The 15154-nt window shown below is 47.4% G+C and overlaps 1 protein-coding gene and 1 long non-coding RNA gene across 2 annotated transcripts; one reads left to right on the top strand and one right to left on the bottom strand.

Annotated features, from left to right (window-relative positions):
* Positions 1-107: 107 nt before the first annotated feature.
* On the bottom strand, positions 108-2420 carry LOC131423257 (uncharacterized). Its single transcript, XR_009224569.1, has 2 exons — positions 2174-2420; positions 108-1745 (listed from the first exon to the last, which is right to left on the bottom strand). It is a non-coding gene; the product is annotated as an uncharacterized LOC131423257 (long non-coding RNA).
* A 108-nt stretch (positions 2421-2528) lies between these two features.
* Rsad1 (radical S-adenosyl methionine domain containing 1) lies at positions 2529-13602 on the top strand. The gene is made up of 9 exons (XM_046420575.2): positions 2529-2663; positions 3029-3162; positions 3264-3468; positions 6071-6436; positions 6635-6698; positions 7115-7262; positions 7445-7499; positions 8216-8319; positions 8506-13602. The coding sequence occupies exons 1-9, from the start codon at positions 2529-2531 to the stop codon at positions 8621-8623; spliced, it is 1329 nt and encodes a 442-aa protein (XP_046276531.1). The 3' UTR covers positions 8624-13602.
* The last annotated feature ends 1552 nt before the right edge of the window (positions 13603-15154 follow it).

Genomic DNA, 15154 nt, shown 5'->3' with positions numbered 1-15154 from the left:
GACCCAAGAAATAAAAAAACAGTTGGCTTCTACAAGGCACATAGGTACTGTTACTTAACCAGCCTGTTTTGCCTGCTGTGCAGTTTGCCAATCACTAACACCATGAGTTTTGCAAAAGAAAGTTTATTCATGAAGCAGCAAAGCATGAGGAGATGGGAGAACCAAGTCTCAGACCTACCTCCCACAGGGCAGGGCTTGGGGATATTTATGGGATAAAGAAGCAGGGCAATTGATAAAGAGCAGTGTGACTGGAGGTGATCAGTGGTTGGCACATCCCAAGTGTGCTCACCTCCCCCATGCTGACGATTAAACTCAGAGGTGTTCTACCACTGAGCTACATCCCTACCCCTTTTCTTTTTCTATTTGGAGACAGGCTCTTGCTAAGTTGCTGAGGCTAGTCTCAAACTTGTGATCCTTCTGCTTCAGACTCCCGTGTCGGTGGGATTACTAGTGTGTGCCACCACACCTGACAATGTAACCAGTCTTCATAGCTCTTCATAGGACACATTTTTAGAAAATGGGGTCCCTTTAGCACCATCTGAGGGTGGAGTTTTTGGCCCCTTGATGTCAAAATGTCACCAATTGGATACTTGCATAGGCCCAAGTGATGAATCATTGTTTTTCAATCAATAGCCTTCGGGTCCCTGAAAAGTAACCTGGGCAACTGTTTATAATCATGACCCCCATGTCAGGGGTGTTATCTAGTGCAGAACTGGTGGGAGACTAATAATATATCACTCCACTGCAACCTCCAAAATTAGTGATTTGAAAAGTCAACTAAAATCGTGTAATGAAAAGCAAGTGAAGCTATAGAATTTATTGTTTTCCCTCCATTTCAGTTCCCAGTTCAGAGACAAACTTTTCTCCCGCCTGCAGCCCTCACCTCCTGGGATGTCTGTCTCCAGCAGCAGCAATTGCAGCTGTCTTACTTTTTAAGAAATGATTATATATTTAGGATCCTCTGAGTGCCAGGCACTACACTAGATGTTTTCATGTACATTTTCTTTTGAAATCTTGCCAATGACTTTATCACATAGGCATTGGCCCAATTCACAAACACTGTCACTGAAACTCAAAGAGGTTCAGTGTCTTGCTCAGGGCCACACAGCTGGGATTAGGAGCCAGCTATCTTTTTGGGGGAGGTACCAGGGGTTGAACTCAGGGTACTTGGCCACTGAGACACATCCCCAGCACACCCCCCCCTTTTTTTTTTTGTATTTTCTTTAGAGACAGAGTCTCACTGTGTTGCTTAATGCCTCGCTTTTGGTATAGGATTTGAACTCTTGATCCTTAGCCTCCTGAGCCACTGGGATTACAGGTGTGTGCCACAGCACCCTGCTAGAACCCAGAAGCAGATTCACTGTGCACTGGCCACTAACTTGTCCAAGTTCCATGAGACAAAACACACACACACACACACACACACACACTACATGAAGTGGGTGTATTACTTATAGATAGGCAACAAGGGTCAACAGAAGCCTTGGATTCATTTCAAGCCAGTTGCCCCAAGGCTCAGAAAAGTTTCCTGGTGTGAGTAGAGTCTCATCTGTGTGTGCCCTGCTTGCACTGGACTTGAAGGGCCCTGGAAACCAGCCTCCCCTTGGTGACCATGTGCCATATTGGACTAAAGCATTGAAAGAAGTCTTGGGCTGGGGATGTGGCTCAAGCGGTAGCGCGCTCGCCTGGCATGCGTGTGGCCCAGGTTCGATCCTCAGCACCACATACAAACAAAGATGTTGTGTCTGCCAAAAAATAAAAAAATATTAAAAAAAAGAAAAAAGAAAAAGAAAGAAGTCTTCTTTAGGGTGAGGGGAAGAGGACAAGAGGTACTAGAACAGAGCCTGAGCTGTTCTGACCAGTTCCTCCTTATCTCAGTAGTTGTACCTCCAGCACATTCCACAGTTATTCTTGAGAATTGCAAGCTATCACCTGTTCACTCTCTCCTGCACACACCATCTCTGACTGTCCTGGGTTGGCCTGACCTAGAGATTACAGTATACTCTCATGGCAAGCCAATCCCTCCGGGACTTTCTGCTCCTTCAAGATCCAGCCCAAGTGTCCTCTCCTCCCTCAGAGACTCCATGGCTCTTATAACAGAGGCCCTCCCTGCACTGAACACACTGGCCTGGCGTCCAGCAGGCATTGCATTAATTGTGCTGCCTGTCTTCACCTGTTCGTTGACTTCTCCCGATCTTCTGCACCTAGATGTCCTCAGCGCCCAGCTCTGAGACAGGAACATGAAATGTGAAGGAAGTGATGGGACAAACTAAGCTCCTGGATGGGTCAGGGAACTTGCCCTGGTATAGGGTACCAAAAGACGCGCCCCGCGTTCTTGGGAGAGGAAGAACAGGAGGCTGCGATGAGCGCATCGGTGTCCGGCAGGTGGCGCCGCAGATCCAAGGCCTTCCGAGGCAGCGCGAGGTCACGCAGCCTCTCTTCCTTCCGCCTGGGCAGCACATGCGACCCTGCTCTGCGTACACCCGTGCGCCCTGGGCACGATCCCAGTCCCCACTGCGCTGTGCGCCATGGTTCTCCCCGCTGCCCGGGCCCGCGGCTTGGTGGCAGCAGCCAAAGCGGCCCAGAGGCGCCGCCGCGTGGACAGTGGGGGAGGGTCCCCAAGTCCTGAGCCCGCGAGCAGGCGCGCGGCGGTTTACGTGCACGTGAGTGGCCGGCGGGAGGGCAGAGTTCTGGCGTACCAGAACCCAGGTGGCGTTTGTCACGCGGTGGACCTGCCTGCTGTCTTTCCCCGCCCCCAGACGAGGTCTCCGATAGGTCCTGGTGCCCTGGCAGGGAAATGTCAAGGTCAGGGTAGTCACCAGCTCTGTGACCTTCCAAGCCTAAGTTTTCTCATGCTAAAGTGGGGATAATAATCCCAGGGCGACCTGCTTTGGGAGTGGTGGTTTAGATGTCCTAGCCACTGTTGACCGACCTCGGAATGAGGATGGAAATGTTTGCTATGAACCCAGGAAGCGCCCAGGGTGCCCAGAGTCACGCCTCACCCTGCACATACACCCTCTGCCCGCAGTGGCCATATTGTGAGAAGCGATGCAGTTACTGTAACTTCAATAAATACATCCCTCGCGGTGTGGAGGAGGCTGCCATGCGGAACTGTCTGGTCACTGAGGTGCAGACGCTGCTGCGGCTCAGCGGGGTGCAACGGTCTGTACTGGGGACTGTAGCCGGGGTCTTGGAGAGGAAGACGGGTGCAGAGCATGCCACAGGCCTCTCCCGGTGTCATCTTCTCCATCATCTTTCCCCAGGGTAGAGTCTGTGTTCTTTGGTGGGGGAACCCCCAGTCTAGCCAGTCCCCATACTGTGGCTGCTGTTCTGGAGGCTGTGGCACAGATAGCTCACCTGCCTGCAGACTCGGAAGTCACGCTGGAGGCTAATCCCACTTCGTCCCCAGCCTCCAGGCTGGCAGAATTTGGAGCAGCAGGAGTCAACAGGTTGTCCATTGGCCTCCAGGTAACCCATCTCACCCACCCCCTCCCAATGCATCCAGACCTTCAGGGCTGTCTCCCCTTTGATGACACTTTTTCATTGGGCAAACATTTCTGGGTGTGAGAGCTCAATAACAGTAGAGCCCATGATGACACTTTTCCCCCCAGTGCTGGAATTGGACCCAGAGCTTTGAATATGCTAGGCAAGTGCTCTACTCTGAGCAACATTCCCAGCCCTTGTGATGACACTTAGTCATCTGCTGCTCTACTGGGATGTAAGCTTCATGAGGTAGGCCTCTGGCATGCCTTTTTGTACACTAAGCACCACCATAGGGCCTGGAACATAGTAGGTACTCAGAAATGAGGTATTACATGATTGGAGATGTGGGGAAGCAGACACATGGTCAGATCACTGCAGCATGGAAATATGTCTATAAAGGGGGCTCTCAGAGTACCACTTGGAGGGCACCTTAGTCTAACGAAATCACAGAAGGCTTCCTGAAGGAGATAATGTTTGAGAAAAGGGAGGAGTTCACCAGGTAAGAGGGTGTGGGAGGAAGAGACATAGGATATGGAGGAGACCTGCATGTTTTGGGGGAGCTGTGAATCATTCCTTGTGACCAGAGGCTATAGAGACAGGACTGCACATATAGTCTGAAAGCTCTCAGCACTTCTGAAGGAGTTTGGGTTTCTTCCTAGTGGTGATCGGGGAGCCACCGAAGGTTCTCAAGTAGGGAGAAGCCTGTTCTAGGTTCACCTGCTAATATTTCCATAGCCAGTCTTGCCCACCTTCAACACTACCACTAACACTACCACTTCCATTGAACCACTTCTCCTAGGGTCATGGGCTTTGTCTTGATTGGATAAACTGAAAGAGACTCACAATTCTGAGACATTCCTGCCCCAAATGTATATCTTGAAACTAATTTTGAGGAAACATCAGGTAAATTAAGACTGGGGATGCTTCTCAGTGCTAAAGGATTTGCTTAGCATACTTGAAACCCTGGGTTTCATCCTCAACACAGAGGTGGCCGGGCAGAGAGAATGAATTAATGTAAGAAGCCAGATTGGTGGCAGGGCACACCTGGAATCCCAAGGACCTGGGAAGCTGAGGCAAGAGGATCGCAAGTTCAAGGTCAGCCTCAGCAACTTAGTAAGGTCCTTAAGCAACTTAGTGAGACCCTGTCTCAAAACAAAACATCAAAAGGGCAGAGATGTGACTTAGTGGTTAAGCACCCCTGGATTCAACTCCTTGTGAAAAAAAAATTAATGTAAGAACAGGCAGTGTGAGATCTGCCCTCCTAAACAATTTTGGGTGCCAGTATAGTATTATTAACTGTAAGCACACTGTTGTACAGCTGATCTCCAGCATTCACACATTAAGAGACAGTTTTTTAAAAAATTTTTTAGGGGCTGGGGTTGTGGCTCAGCAGTAGAGTGCTCGCCTAGCATGTGCAAGACCCTGGGTTCGATCCTCAGCATCACATAAACATAAATAAGTAAAACAAAGATATTGTGTCCAATTACAACTGGGAAATGAATATTAAAAAAATTTTTTTTAGTTGTCAATGGACCTTTATTTTATTTATTTATATATGGTGCTGAGAATTGAACCCAGTGCTTCACACATGCTAGCTAGGCAAGCACTGTACACCGAGCCACAGCCCCAGCCCAAGAGACATTTTCAAAAGCAACTGGCTTGTACTCTTTGAAAATGTCAATGTCATGAAAGGCTGAGAATCTGGACTAGATTAAAGGAGGCTAAAGAGACAATGATAGCCGAATGCCAGGGGTGACCCCTGGTTGTAAAGGAGGAAATTATTATAGTAGACATTACTGGGACAGTTGGCCAAATTTGAATATGACTACTTATTAGGTAATGGTGTTGTATCTGTGTTACACTTCCTGAATTCCATAATTGGATTGTGGTTATGTAAGAGAGTGTCCTTGTCCTTAGGAAATACACATTTCAGGATTTAAAAATTAAGAGATATAATACCTGTAACTCTACTGTCCAGCACACCAGCCACAAGCCACATGCTAGTGGAGAACTTGAAATGTGACTATTTAAATTAACATATGTGTCTGGTGTCTACTGTATTGAACAGTGCAGATACAAAAAATTTCCATCATCACAGAAAGTTCTGGGCAGTGCTTATCTATGATTTGCTCTCAAAATAATAACAATAATTTGTCTGCACATTTAGAGAGAGACAAAGTAACTGGTCAGATGTTGCTGGTGAGTCTAGATGAAAGTGTTTATTGTACCTTTCAACTTTCCTATAAGTTATTTCAAAATAAAAAGTAAAGGAAGAAAAGATTCTTGATTTTGGAGCCAGTCCTGACTTTGCAGTTATATGTCCTCAAGATAAGTTACTTAACATTTCTGAACCTCAACTTTCTCATCTGGAAAATGGAGCTAATTTTGGAGGATTATAAGGATTACATTGCCTTTCAGTGTGTAGTAGCTCTAGGTACTGACTTGACTGTTCCCCACCTTCCCCATCTTCCCACTGCCTGCTAGGTATTGCATTTCCCCCATATTTGTTTCTACAATGCTGTGTCTGTGGCATTGCTGTCTCTCTCTGAGCTGGCCAGCACACTAACAGCTGACTATCTCTTCCCAGTCTCTAGATGACACTGAGCTGCAGCTGCTGGGGAGGACACACTCGACCAGCAGTGCTCTGCGGACGCTGGCAGAAGCCCGGCGCCTCTTCCCTGGCCGCGTGTCCGTGGACTTGATGCTGGGGCTGCCAGCACAACAGGTGGGGCCATGGCTCAGGCAGCTGCAGGAACTGCTGCACCACTGTGACGACCATCTCTCCCTCTACCAGCTGTCCCTGGAGCGGGGCACTGCACTCTTCGCCCAGGTGCAGCGGGGTGTTCTTCCTGCCCCTGACCCAGAGCTCGCCGCTGAGATGTACCAGGAGGGTCGGGCGCTGCTCCGGGAGGCTGGCTTCCGCCAGTATGAGGTCTCCAACTTTGCCAGGAACGTGAGTCCTGGGGCTGTTGGCTGGAGGTGTGGAATGGCAGGCTGAGTATAACTAGGTAACTCGGGCTTCTGAGGAGAAGGGCCCTGCTGGGTGCTCTCAGACCCCAGACAGTGGGACAATGTAACCTGGTGCCCCGTCCCTGAACACAAACAGGAAAACCTCCTCCCTCTGCGCTGACTATTCCCTTCTTCCCCACAGGGGGCGCTCAGTACCCACAATTGGACTTACTGGCAGTGCGGTCAATACCTTGGCATTGGGCCCGGTAAGTCCCCTGTGAGCAACAGAAGGGATGACTTAGCAGAGGAATGTCATGGCTGTGTGAACTTGGGCCACTTACTTAACCTCTCCAAGCCTGAATTTCCTCACATGTAAAGTACAGCTAACGATAATATCTACTGTGTAGAACTGTTGAGGATGTATTGTAAGGTGTTTGATTGACTGCTGTTTCTGGGTCTTCAGTGTGTGTTAGAGTCCTCTGCAGGGCTTGTTAAAGTCCAGAATGCTGGGCCACTCCTCCAGAAATTCTGATTGATCTGGGCTGGTTTAGGCCTGAGGGTTTATATTTCTAGCATATTAGAAGCTCTTGGTCCAGGGACCAGACTTGAGAACCACTGATGTAAATCTGATAAGAACCCATTGTTAGCTCATTAATGTGGGGTTCATTGTTGATGTTGTTAGGGGCCCATGGGCGATTTACGCTTCAGGGGGCTGGAGGCCATGCCTGGGAGGCTCGGATCCAGACACTGGAACCAGACAACTGGATGAAGGAAGTGATGCTGTTTGGTCATGGCACCCGGAAGCGTGTCCCCTTGGGCAAACTGGAGCTGTGAGCATCTAAGGGCAGAGGGCTCCTCACCCAAAGTTCCCCACACCCCAGAAGCATCTCCACATGTACTTCTTTATGTCCTGCCTTGCCCTCCCCATAGTCCCCAACATATCCCAGCATCAGTGGTAGAGTGGGAGAGGAAAGGCCCCCTCTCCAAGGTTCCTCAATGACTTCTCTTTCAGGCTGGAGGAGGTTTTGGCCATGGGGCTACGCACTGACGTGGGGCTCACCCACCAGGTAAGGAATAAGGTTTTTGTGTACTGTTTTCTCTTCCTAAGCCTTGCAGAGTCAGCCTCTTTCTCCTCCTGTTCCCCGCTGTACATACACACACACAGAGAGAGAAAACACCACAAAACACACCCCTCCTATACCTCTGGGGTTGACAGCCAGAGGTTGGGCCGTGGTCCAGCTGAGGCCTGATGAGCAGATGCTATAGGTAGTGCGGTACAGCGGTAAGAACCCGGGACTTGGGCTGGAAAGATCCAGTGTTGGCCCCTATTCTACTGAAATCTAGGGCACATTGCCTTTCCACTCTCTGAACCTTGATTTTCTCAGCTGTGTGAGGGAATAGATGAGATAAAGGGTTTCCGTGTGTTTTTAAGCAGAGCTGAAACCTCAGATAGGAAGCACAATAGATAATGATCGATTAAACTCAGAACTGCTTTAGATGTCGTCAAGTCCATAAAACCTGAGGCTGCTGTACCCTGGCAGGCAGAGGAGAGAGAGGAGGAGCAGATGGAGACCTGGCTTGGCTGGGATCTGGGTTTCCACCTGAACGAGCCACAGAGGTGATAGTGCCCACCTCTGCACCTACCCATTGACCTGTCCTGGTGTTTATGAGTATCAGCTGCTGAGACCCCCATGCTGGACTGGATCCTCCCTCACCTCTCATCCCTGCCATGAGACCCAGAGTAGTTCAGCTGGCTCATCACTTCTAACCTCTGGTTTCCCAGCACTGGCAGCAATTTGAGCCCCCGTTGACCCTGTGGGACATTTTTGGAGCAAACAAGGAAGTAAAGGAATTACTGGAGCAGGACCTATTGCTGCTGGACCACAGGTGTGTTGGGGCAGTGGGCAGAGGGGACATAGGTGTCCCCAAGATCCCTGACTGCAGACCCAGAGACCAGGAAATGAGAGATACTGGTGAGGATGGGCCTGTGGGTGCTGGGGCCTTGGCACAGGTGGGGATAGCATTGAAACTGGTAAGATGAAGCCGTCACATCCAGGCTTCTTGGTTTTCCAGGGGTCTCCGGTGTTCCTGGCAGGGTCTGGCTGTGTTGGATTCTCTACTGCTGACCCTCCTGCCTCGACTCCAAGAGGCTTGGCACCAGACAACCCCATCACCTGCACCAGGAGGATGAGAAGATGTTCCTGTATCCCAGGGCAATGCCAGGTGGACTTGGGGGTCTGGACCAGCACTACAGGCATCTCTGCTGGCAGGTGCTAATCTCTGCTCCAAGTAGTCATTGCCTGGCCCTGGGATCCCCAGGGGTGTGGCTACAATGAGGTGGGTGGGAGGATATTTGGCTGGGAACTGGCATCCCACCCAGCTTTTCAGACTCACCAGTGTATGTTCCATGACTGGGAATTGTTCATCACCCATAACAGCTTTTTTTTCTTTTTTTTTGGTACTGGGGATTGAACCCAGGGGTGCTTAACAACTGAGCCACATCCCCAGGCCTTTTTATTTATTTTGAGTCAAGGTCTCACTAAGTTGCTAAGACTTGAACTTGTGATTCTCCTGCCTCAGCCTCCCAAGCTGCTGGGATTTCAGGCATGCACCAGTGCACCTGGCTGTTTACATTTTTGGTACCAAATAATGACCAGTGTTTGGAAATCTTTATGTAGGCAGTTGCCTCCCTGAGAGGCCTTCCCCTGTTGTGAGGTCCTGGACAGCTGTATGAATCAGATCCTTTCCAGGTATCTTAAATAGGAAGGGATTTAATATGGATATGTGACATTTAGAAAACCATTGGGTTTTTTAGAGTCAAGGCCACTTGTCCCATAGAATGTCCCACATTCTGGGTATGTCTGATTGTTTCCTAAGGATTGAATTCAGGTTGAATATTTTTAGCAATACTGATACTCGGTGTTGTGTAACTCAGGGTCCCTAATGCTAGGCCAACCCACTATCAGTAATGCTAATTTTGACCACTTAATTAAGGGGATGGATGTTCTGTTTCTTCATGGATAGATATAGTTTTCCTTGAAATTAAATAACACAACAGATGATGTGTGATATCTTGAGACCAATTGAATATCCTGTTCTCCAATAATCACTTGCTCAGTGATTTTGGCATCTACTGATGATCCTTGCCCAAATCAGTTCTTAATTTGGAAGTTGCAAAATGTTAATTTCTGACTGTCATTCTTTCTACATTCTTTATCCATTAAAAAAAAAAAAAAAAACAAACCTTTCCATTTTAGTCAAAGGGCTAATCCTCCTTGTGACCTGGAAATTGGTACCAGATGTGAGTGTGTGTGCCTATGTTTGGTGGGGTTGGAGGTACATTTTCCTGGCAAGAAGCCACATAACTTTTGGGGGGATTGGGGGGAGACTAGGGATTTAATCCAGGGATAATTTACTACTTAGCTATATCACTAGCCCTTTTATGTTTTGAGACAGGATCTCACCAAATTGCTTAGGGCCTGACAAAATTGCTGAGGCTGGCCTTGAACCTGTGATCATCCTGTCTCAGCCTCCTGAGCCACTGGGATTATAGGCATGCACCACCATGCCCAGTTAGGAAGCTCTGTAACTTTAACTCATTACCATGTCAGAGGATACCATGATGCTAAAGGTAATTTAGTTCCACTGCAGATTGAGGCATATAGACTTGGCCTTTAGGAGGTGATGGGGGATTGGGTTCCCCGTCTCTCAGAGGTGAGCACATGCCTTTCCCTGTACTCAGTGGGTGTGAATGTCAGGTCTTCTCTGACCCTGTGGTAACATGGTAAGCATCACTCCCTCTCTTTTTCATCATGAAATATTCAGCTGGCACTAGTTGTGTGCCAAGCCTTGTACCAGGCTCACAGAGAAGAAGAAGACCTGCCTCAGCCCTTAGGGAGATGTTGACAGATGTGGAAGAGGTTCTTCCCAGGTTGTCAGTCAAGGCACCATGGCAGGCTGTGGGAGCCTGAGGCATCACTTGGTTCTGAAGGGCTGGGAGCAAGAAAAGGTGTTTTTTTCTTACCACCTCCTGTGCCCCTACTGCCCTGGAAAGCCTGGCCTTGGGACAGCTTGTAGGGTGACCTGTGCTGCCCAGAGACACCTCTTCCTGAGCCTTCCCCTGATCTTGATATTCAAGAAGTGAGCATGGGTGTGCCATCAGATAACCTGGGCCCACTCAGGTTTCTCCCAGCTGCCAGGGCTCGTGCCACCTGAGATGTCTGGGCACTGCATGCTGGGCACCTCACGAGACCTGTTCCGAGGGCTGGGCACAAGCCAGGAACAGGTAGGGGTGGCACAGATCACCTTCTGTGACTCAGCCTGGTCCCACCCTCTCCTTATGAATCAGAATCTCCTGAGAGCAGCGCCCAGGAATCTAGTTGTTAAATGCTTCCTAAGTGGCTCCAGTGACCAGTTGGGTTGGGGAAGCCCTGATGAGTGACGTTTCCCACCTTCCATCATGGGAGGCTGGGGTTGGGACGAAAGAGGTACTCCGAGACATGCATGGGAGTGGGGTCCTTCTCTCCACATCCTGGTTCTTCCATGGCTCATCCATCAAAGGGTCCTGCTCCTCCCTTATTGGGACTCTGATTGTCATCTTCTCACCCTCCTTATGTGGGCAGAAGTAAAAGGGGTAGGGCTGGGGATGTGGCTCAAGTGGTAGCGCGCTCGCCTGGTGTGCGTGCGGCCCGGGTTCGATCCTCAGCACCACATACAAACAAAGATGTTGTGTCCGCCAAATACTAAAAAATAAATATTAAAAAATTCTCTCTCTCTACCTCTATCTCTCTCACTCTCTAAAAAAAAAAAAAAGAAGTAAAAGGGGTAAACCGCCTGCTTTGGTAATAAGGTGATGAGAGAAGTTGGAGACAAGCGGTACATGTAGTCACATGTACTGTGGGTACAGCTTGAAGGACCAAGCGTTCCACCTGCAAAGGAGAGCACTGACAATTTTAAAGCCTCCACGTGAGCCCCACCCCCTCCCCCAGGGAGTGTGATGTAGGCAGGACAGCTGTTTCAATTTCCATTTTACAGGCAGGAACATTCAAAGAAGTTTTCTAACTTGACTCAAGTCTGGAAAATGCAGTCATGTGTCACTTACCCATGGGGATGTGTTCTGAGAAGGGCACTGTTCGATGGTTCATTGTTTTGTGAACACTGAGAATCTACTTTCACAAACTAAGAAAACTAGGATGTGGCCTAGGGACTACCACTATATACGAAGTCCATCATTGACCAAAACATTATTCTGGAGTAAGTTGCAGACCTGGTTTAATACTTCTGGACATCCAGAACTTTCTGTTAAATTCAGAACTTTCTGCTTCACCATCATTTTATACTTACTATGGGTCCAGGTCAATTCGGCCATCCATCCATTTAATTAATCCTAAAAACTCTTTTTTTCCTTCCTTCTTTCCTGTTCTGGGGATTAAACCCAGGGGCTTGCACATGCTAGGCAAGCATTCTGGTAATTCCGTGTGCCTGAAGTTGCCCAGATTGGCCTTGAACTTGCAATCCTCCTGCCTTAGCCTCCCAAGCAGTTGGGATTACAGGTGTACACCACCACACCTGGCTGGCATGCCTTTTAAATTAGGCCAAATCCTAACCTCTTTCTGGTTTCTTTGTCTCATGTTTGAAGCTGCCATCTCTGCCTGGTACTGGTAGCTTGGGCTCAATGTCCAAACAGTTATGCCTTGGTATCTGTAGGGGCATTGGTTCTAGGACCCTCTCAGATGCCAAAATCTGAGAATGCTCAAGTCCCTTATGTCAAATGGAGTGGTATTTGCATATAACCTATGCATATCCTCCTGTATATTTTTAATCATCTCTAAATTATTTATAATACTTAATACAGTAGAAATGCCATATAAATGGTTGTTCGTATTGGTCAGGGAATAATAAGAAACGAAAGTCTGCACATTTGGTCAGATTCGAAAAAAATATTTCCCCCAATATTTTGCATTGTCAGTTGGTCAGAGCTGAGATGCAGAACCCGTGGATACAGTAGCCACTGTACTCCCCCTCCTCGAGCAGCTCTAACAATAAGACCCCACACTACCCAGGCCCTACCTCTGTGACTAGACCTGCATTCTCTCCCTACCTAATTCTGCAGAGAAAAGAAGGTCAAGTAATCAGATGAAATAACTTAGGTGGTAGATTGCATTATTGTTCAAAATGTTTGCTACCCTCCTCAGAGTGCCCTTCCTGAGGCCTATGGGAGGATCATAAAATTCCTGCACCATCATCATCATCATCATCATTATCATTATTTTGGAAACAGAAATTGAACCTAGGGGCACTTAATCACTGAGCCACATCTCCAGTCCTTTTTAAACAAACAACAACAACAACAACAACAAAAATACACATTTTTTTTCTGAAAAAAAATATTTTCCCTGAGGCAGAGAAACCAGAAAGGGTTTAGGATTTGGCCTAATTTAAGGAAGAGGAGTTGCTGAGGCTGGCTTTGAATTCCTCATCCTCCTGCCTCAGCCTCTGGAACTACTGGGATCACAGGCATGTGCCACTGTGACCTGCACCTGCCTTTTTGAACCCAGAAAGGGCCATGAGACTAGCTCAGCCCTGGTTGTCAAAGCTGGTGGGTGGTCCACCATCTATCTTATGCTTCTGTCACAGTGACCTGCAGTGTTCAGTTTTATCAGAGACAGTTTTATCAACCTGGGTTCCAGAGTGAAGAAAATGGGCAGAGGAGCAACCAGCCACAATAGACATGAGATGGAGAGGGAAATGAACATTTGTTAATTTATTAGATAACGCAAGAAGGCTCCAAAGCAAGACATATATAGTATCCCATTTTTGTAAACTCGTATACCTAAGTATGTTCATTTCTGCAAAGATACACAACCAGAATTCTAACATTTGTTAATTTACATGTGTTAGTTTCTACATTCTTCTGTTGTAAACCAGTAGATTTTTCAGTTTATTAGCGCAGCATAACTAAAACTAAATTGATACAGTGACAGGATTCCATCATTCAAAGATTAACTACTGTTAAAATTCTAGTGTGTAGCTCTGCAGAAATTCTTCTATGCAAATGAACATACTTAGATATTCAATCCTACAAAATTAAGATATATATATATATATATAGATATACACACACACACACACACACACACGTCTTGCTTTGGGGCCTTCTTGTAGGCATCTTTCTATGTCAGGTTTTTTTTTTTTTTTTATAATGGTCCTGGGGATTGAACCCAGGGCCTTGTGCATGTGGCAAGCGCTCTACCAACTGAGCTGTATCCCCAGCCTCTTTCTACTTCAGTTTTATTTCTGTGTCCTATTTTTAGTATGGATCCATAGTGTACCTACTGCATGGTGATGCCAAAAAAATCTAGTTTTACAATTCCTTTTCTAAGATATGGGGTCTCATTTTTTATTATTATAAACTGTGCAGTGATCATCTTAAATAAATAGTTTGATGTATTTGTTGGATCATTTCCTTAGGTTCAGGATAAATCCAAGAGGCAGAAGTGCTGACTCTAAGGGTGTGCGCATCCTTTGTTTGGGTCCACCTTGCCACACCGTCCCCCAGAAGGCCTGCTTGTGCTCTCGCCAGCTCACTGCTGCTCATTTCTTTACAGCCTCATCGATAGCAATCACGATCAGTTTTGCCAAAAGATCCACAATCTGATATATACATATTTTTTATGATGGTGGAGATTAAACTCACATGCAAAGCAAGTGCTCTATCTCTGAGTTGTATTCCCAGTGCCTGAAGAGCATTCTTGATTTTTTTGCTGTGGGGTGGGGGGTGGTGAGGTGAAGGTACTGGGGATTGAACTCAGGGGCACTCAACCACTGAGCCACATCCCCACCCCTATTTTGTATTTTATTTAGAGACAGGGTCTCACTGACTTGCTTAGAGCCTCACTTTTGCTGAGGCTGGCTTTGAACTCACAATCCTCCTCCCTCAGCCTCCCCAGCCACTGGGATGGCAGGTGTGTGCCATTGCACCTGGCCTGAAGAGCATTCTTAAACGTGGCTTCAGTGTCCGCTAACACACTGCCTCCCTAACTTTGGCAACTATTTTGGTCCATTTGCTTACCGTAAAGTCAGAGAGCAAAGGGGATGCAGCCTTTGGAACCTTCCAGGTAGAAGGCTGAGCTGGTGCCACTTGCCCAGTGTTATAAATGACCTCTGAATTTTTCTTAGCCAGAAACCCTTTCAGAGAGTCCCAGAGCTCCCTTCTATCTTCCTCTCCCTGCCTTCTCTTCTTTTCCCTGAGGGAAATATTAAAACTAACTTTTAAATTTATTCTTAGGCAAACAGCACGAAAGAAACAGCATTGTAGATGAAAAAGGAAAAAAAAAAAAAAAAAAAACCTCACCCACGATAAGCGGCCCCAGCCGTTGCGGTTTTTATCTGCCTGTTTCCTTCTGTCCTTGTCCAGAAGCACACCATGTTTTGCTGAGCACCCAGGCACAGGTCTAGTTTTACATTTTGCCCCTTTCACTTCTCATTTTTCGTAAGCAGTTTTCCACATTGCTCCGTGGTCATCTTCTTTCCCATTTTAATTGGTGCACAACGTTCCGATGAGTGAATAATTTAATAATCATTACCCTAATGGAAGTCACTTACATGGTTACTCGATTTTGCCTATTATGAATAATGCTGCACTGCATGTTTTTATGGATATCGCTTCTTCCTTTATTTGGATTATTTCCTCAGGTCAGTGCCCCAGAGAGAGATCGCTGGG

The sequence above is a fragment of the Marmota monax genome, unplaced genomic scaffold, assembly GCF_021218885.2.
Source record: "Marmota monax isolate L192 unplaced genomic scaffold, Marmota_monax_Labrador192_F-V1.1 WCK01_AAM20220418_F8-fsc00064, whole genome shotgun sequence".
NCBI classification, from domain to species: Eukaryota; Metazoa; Chordata; class Mammalia; order Rodentia; family Sciuridae; genus Marmota; species Marmota monax.
Note: the sequence above shows the minus strand (reverse complement) of the source record. Positions and strands in the feature narration are given on the sequence as shown.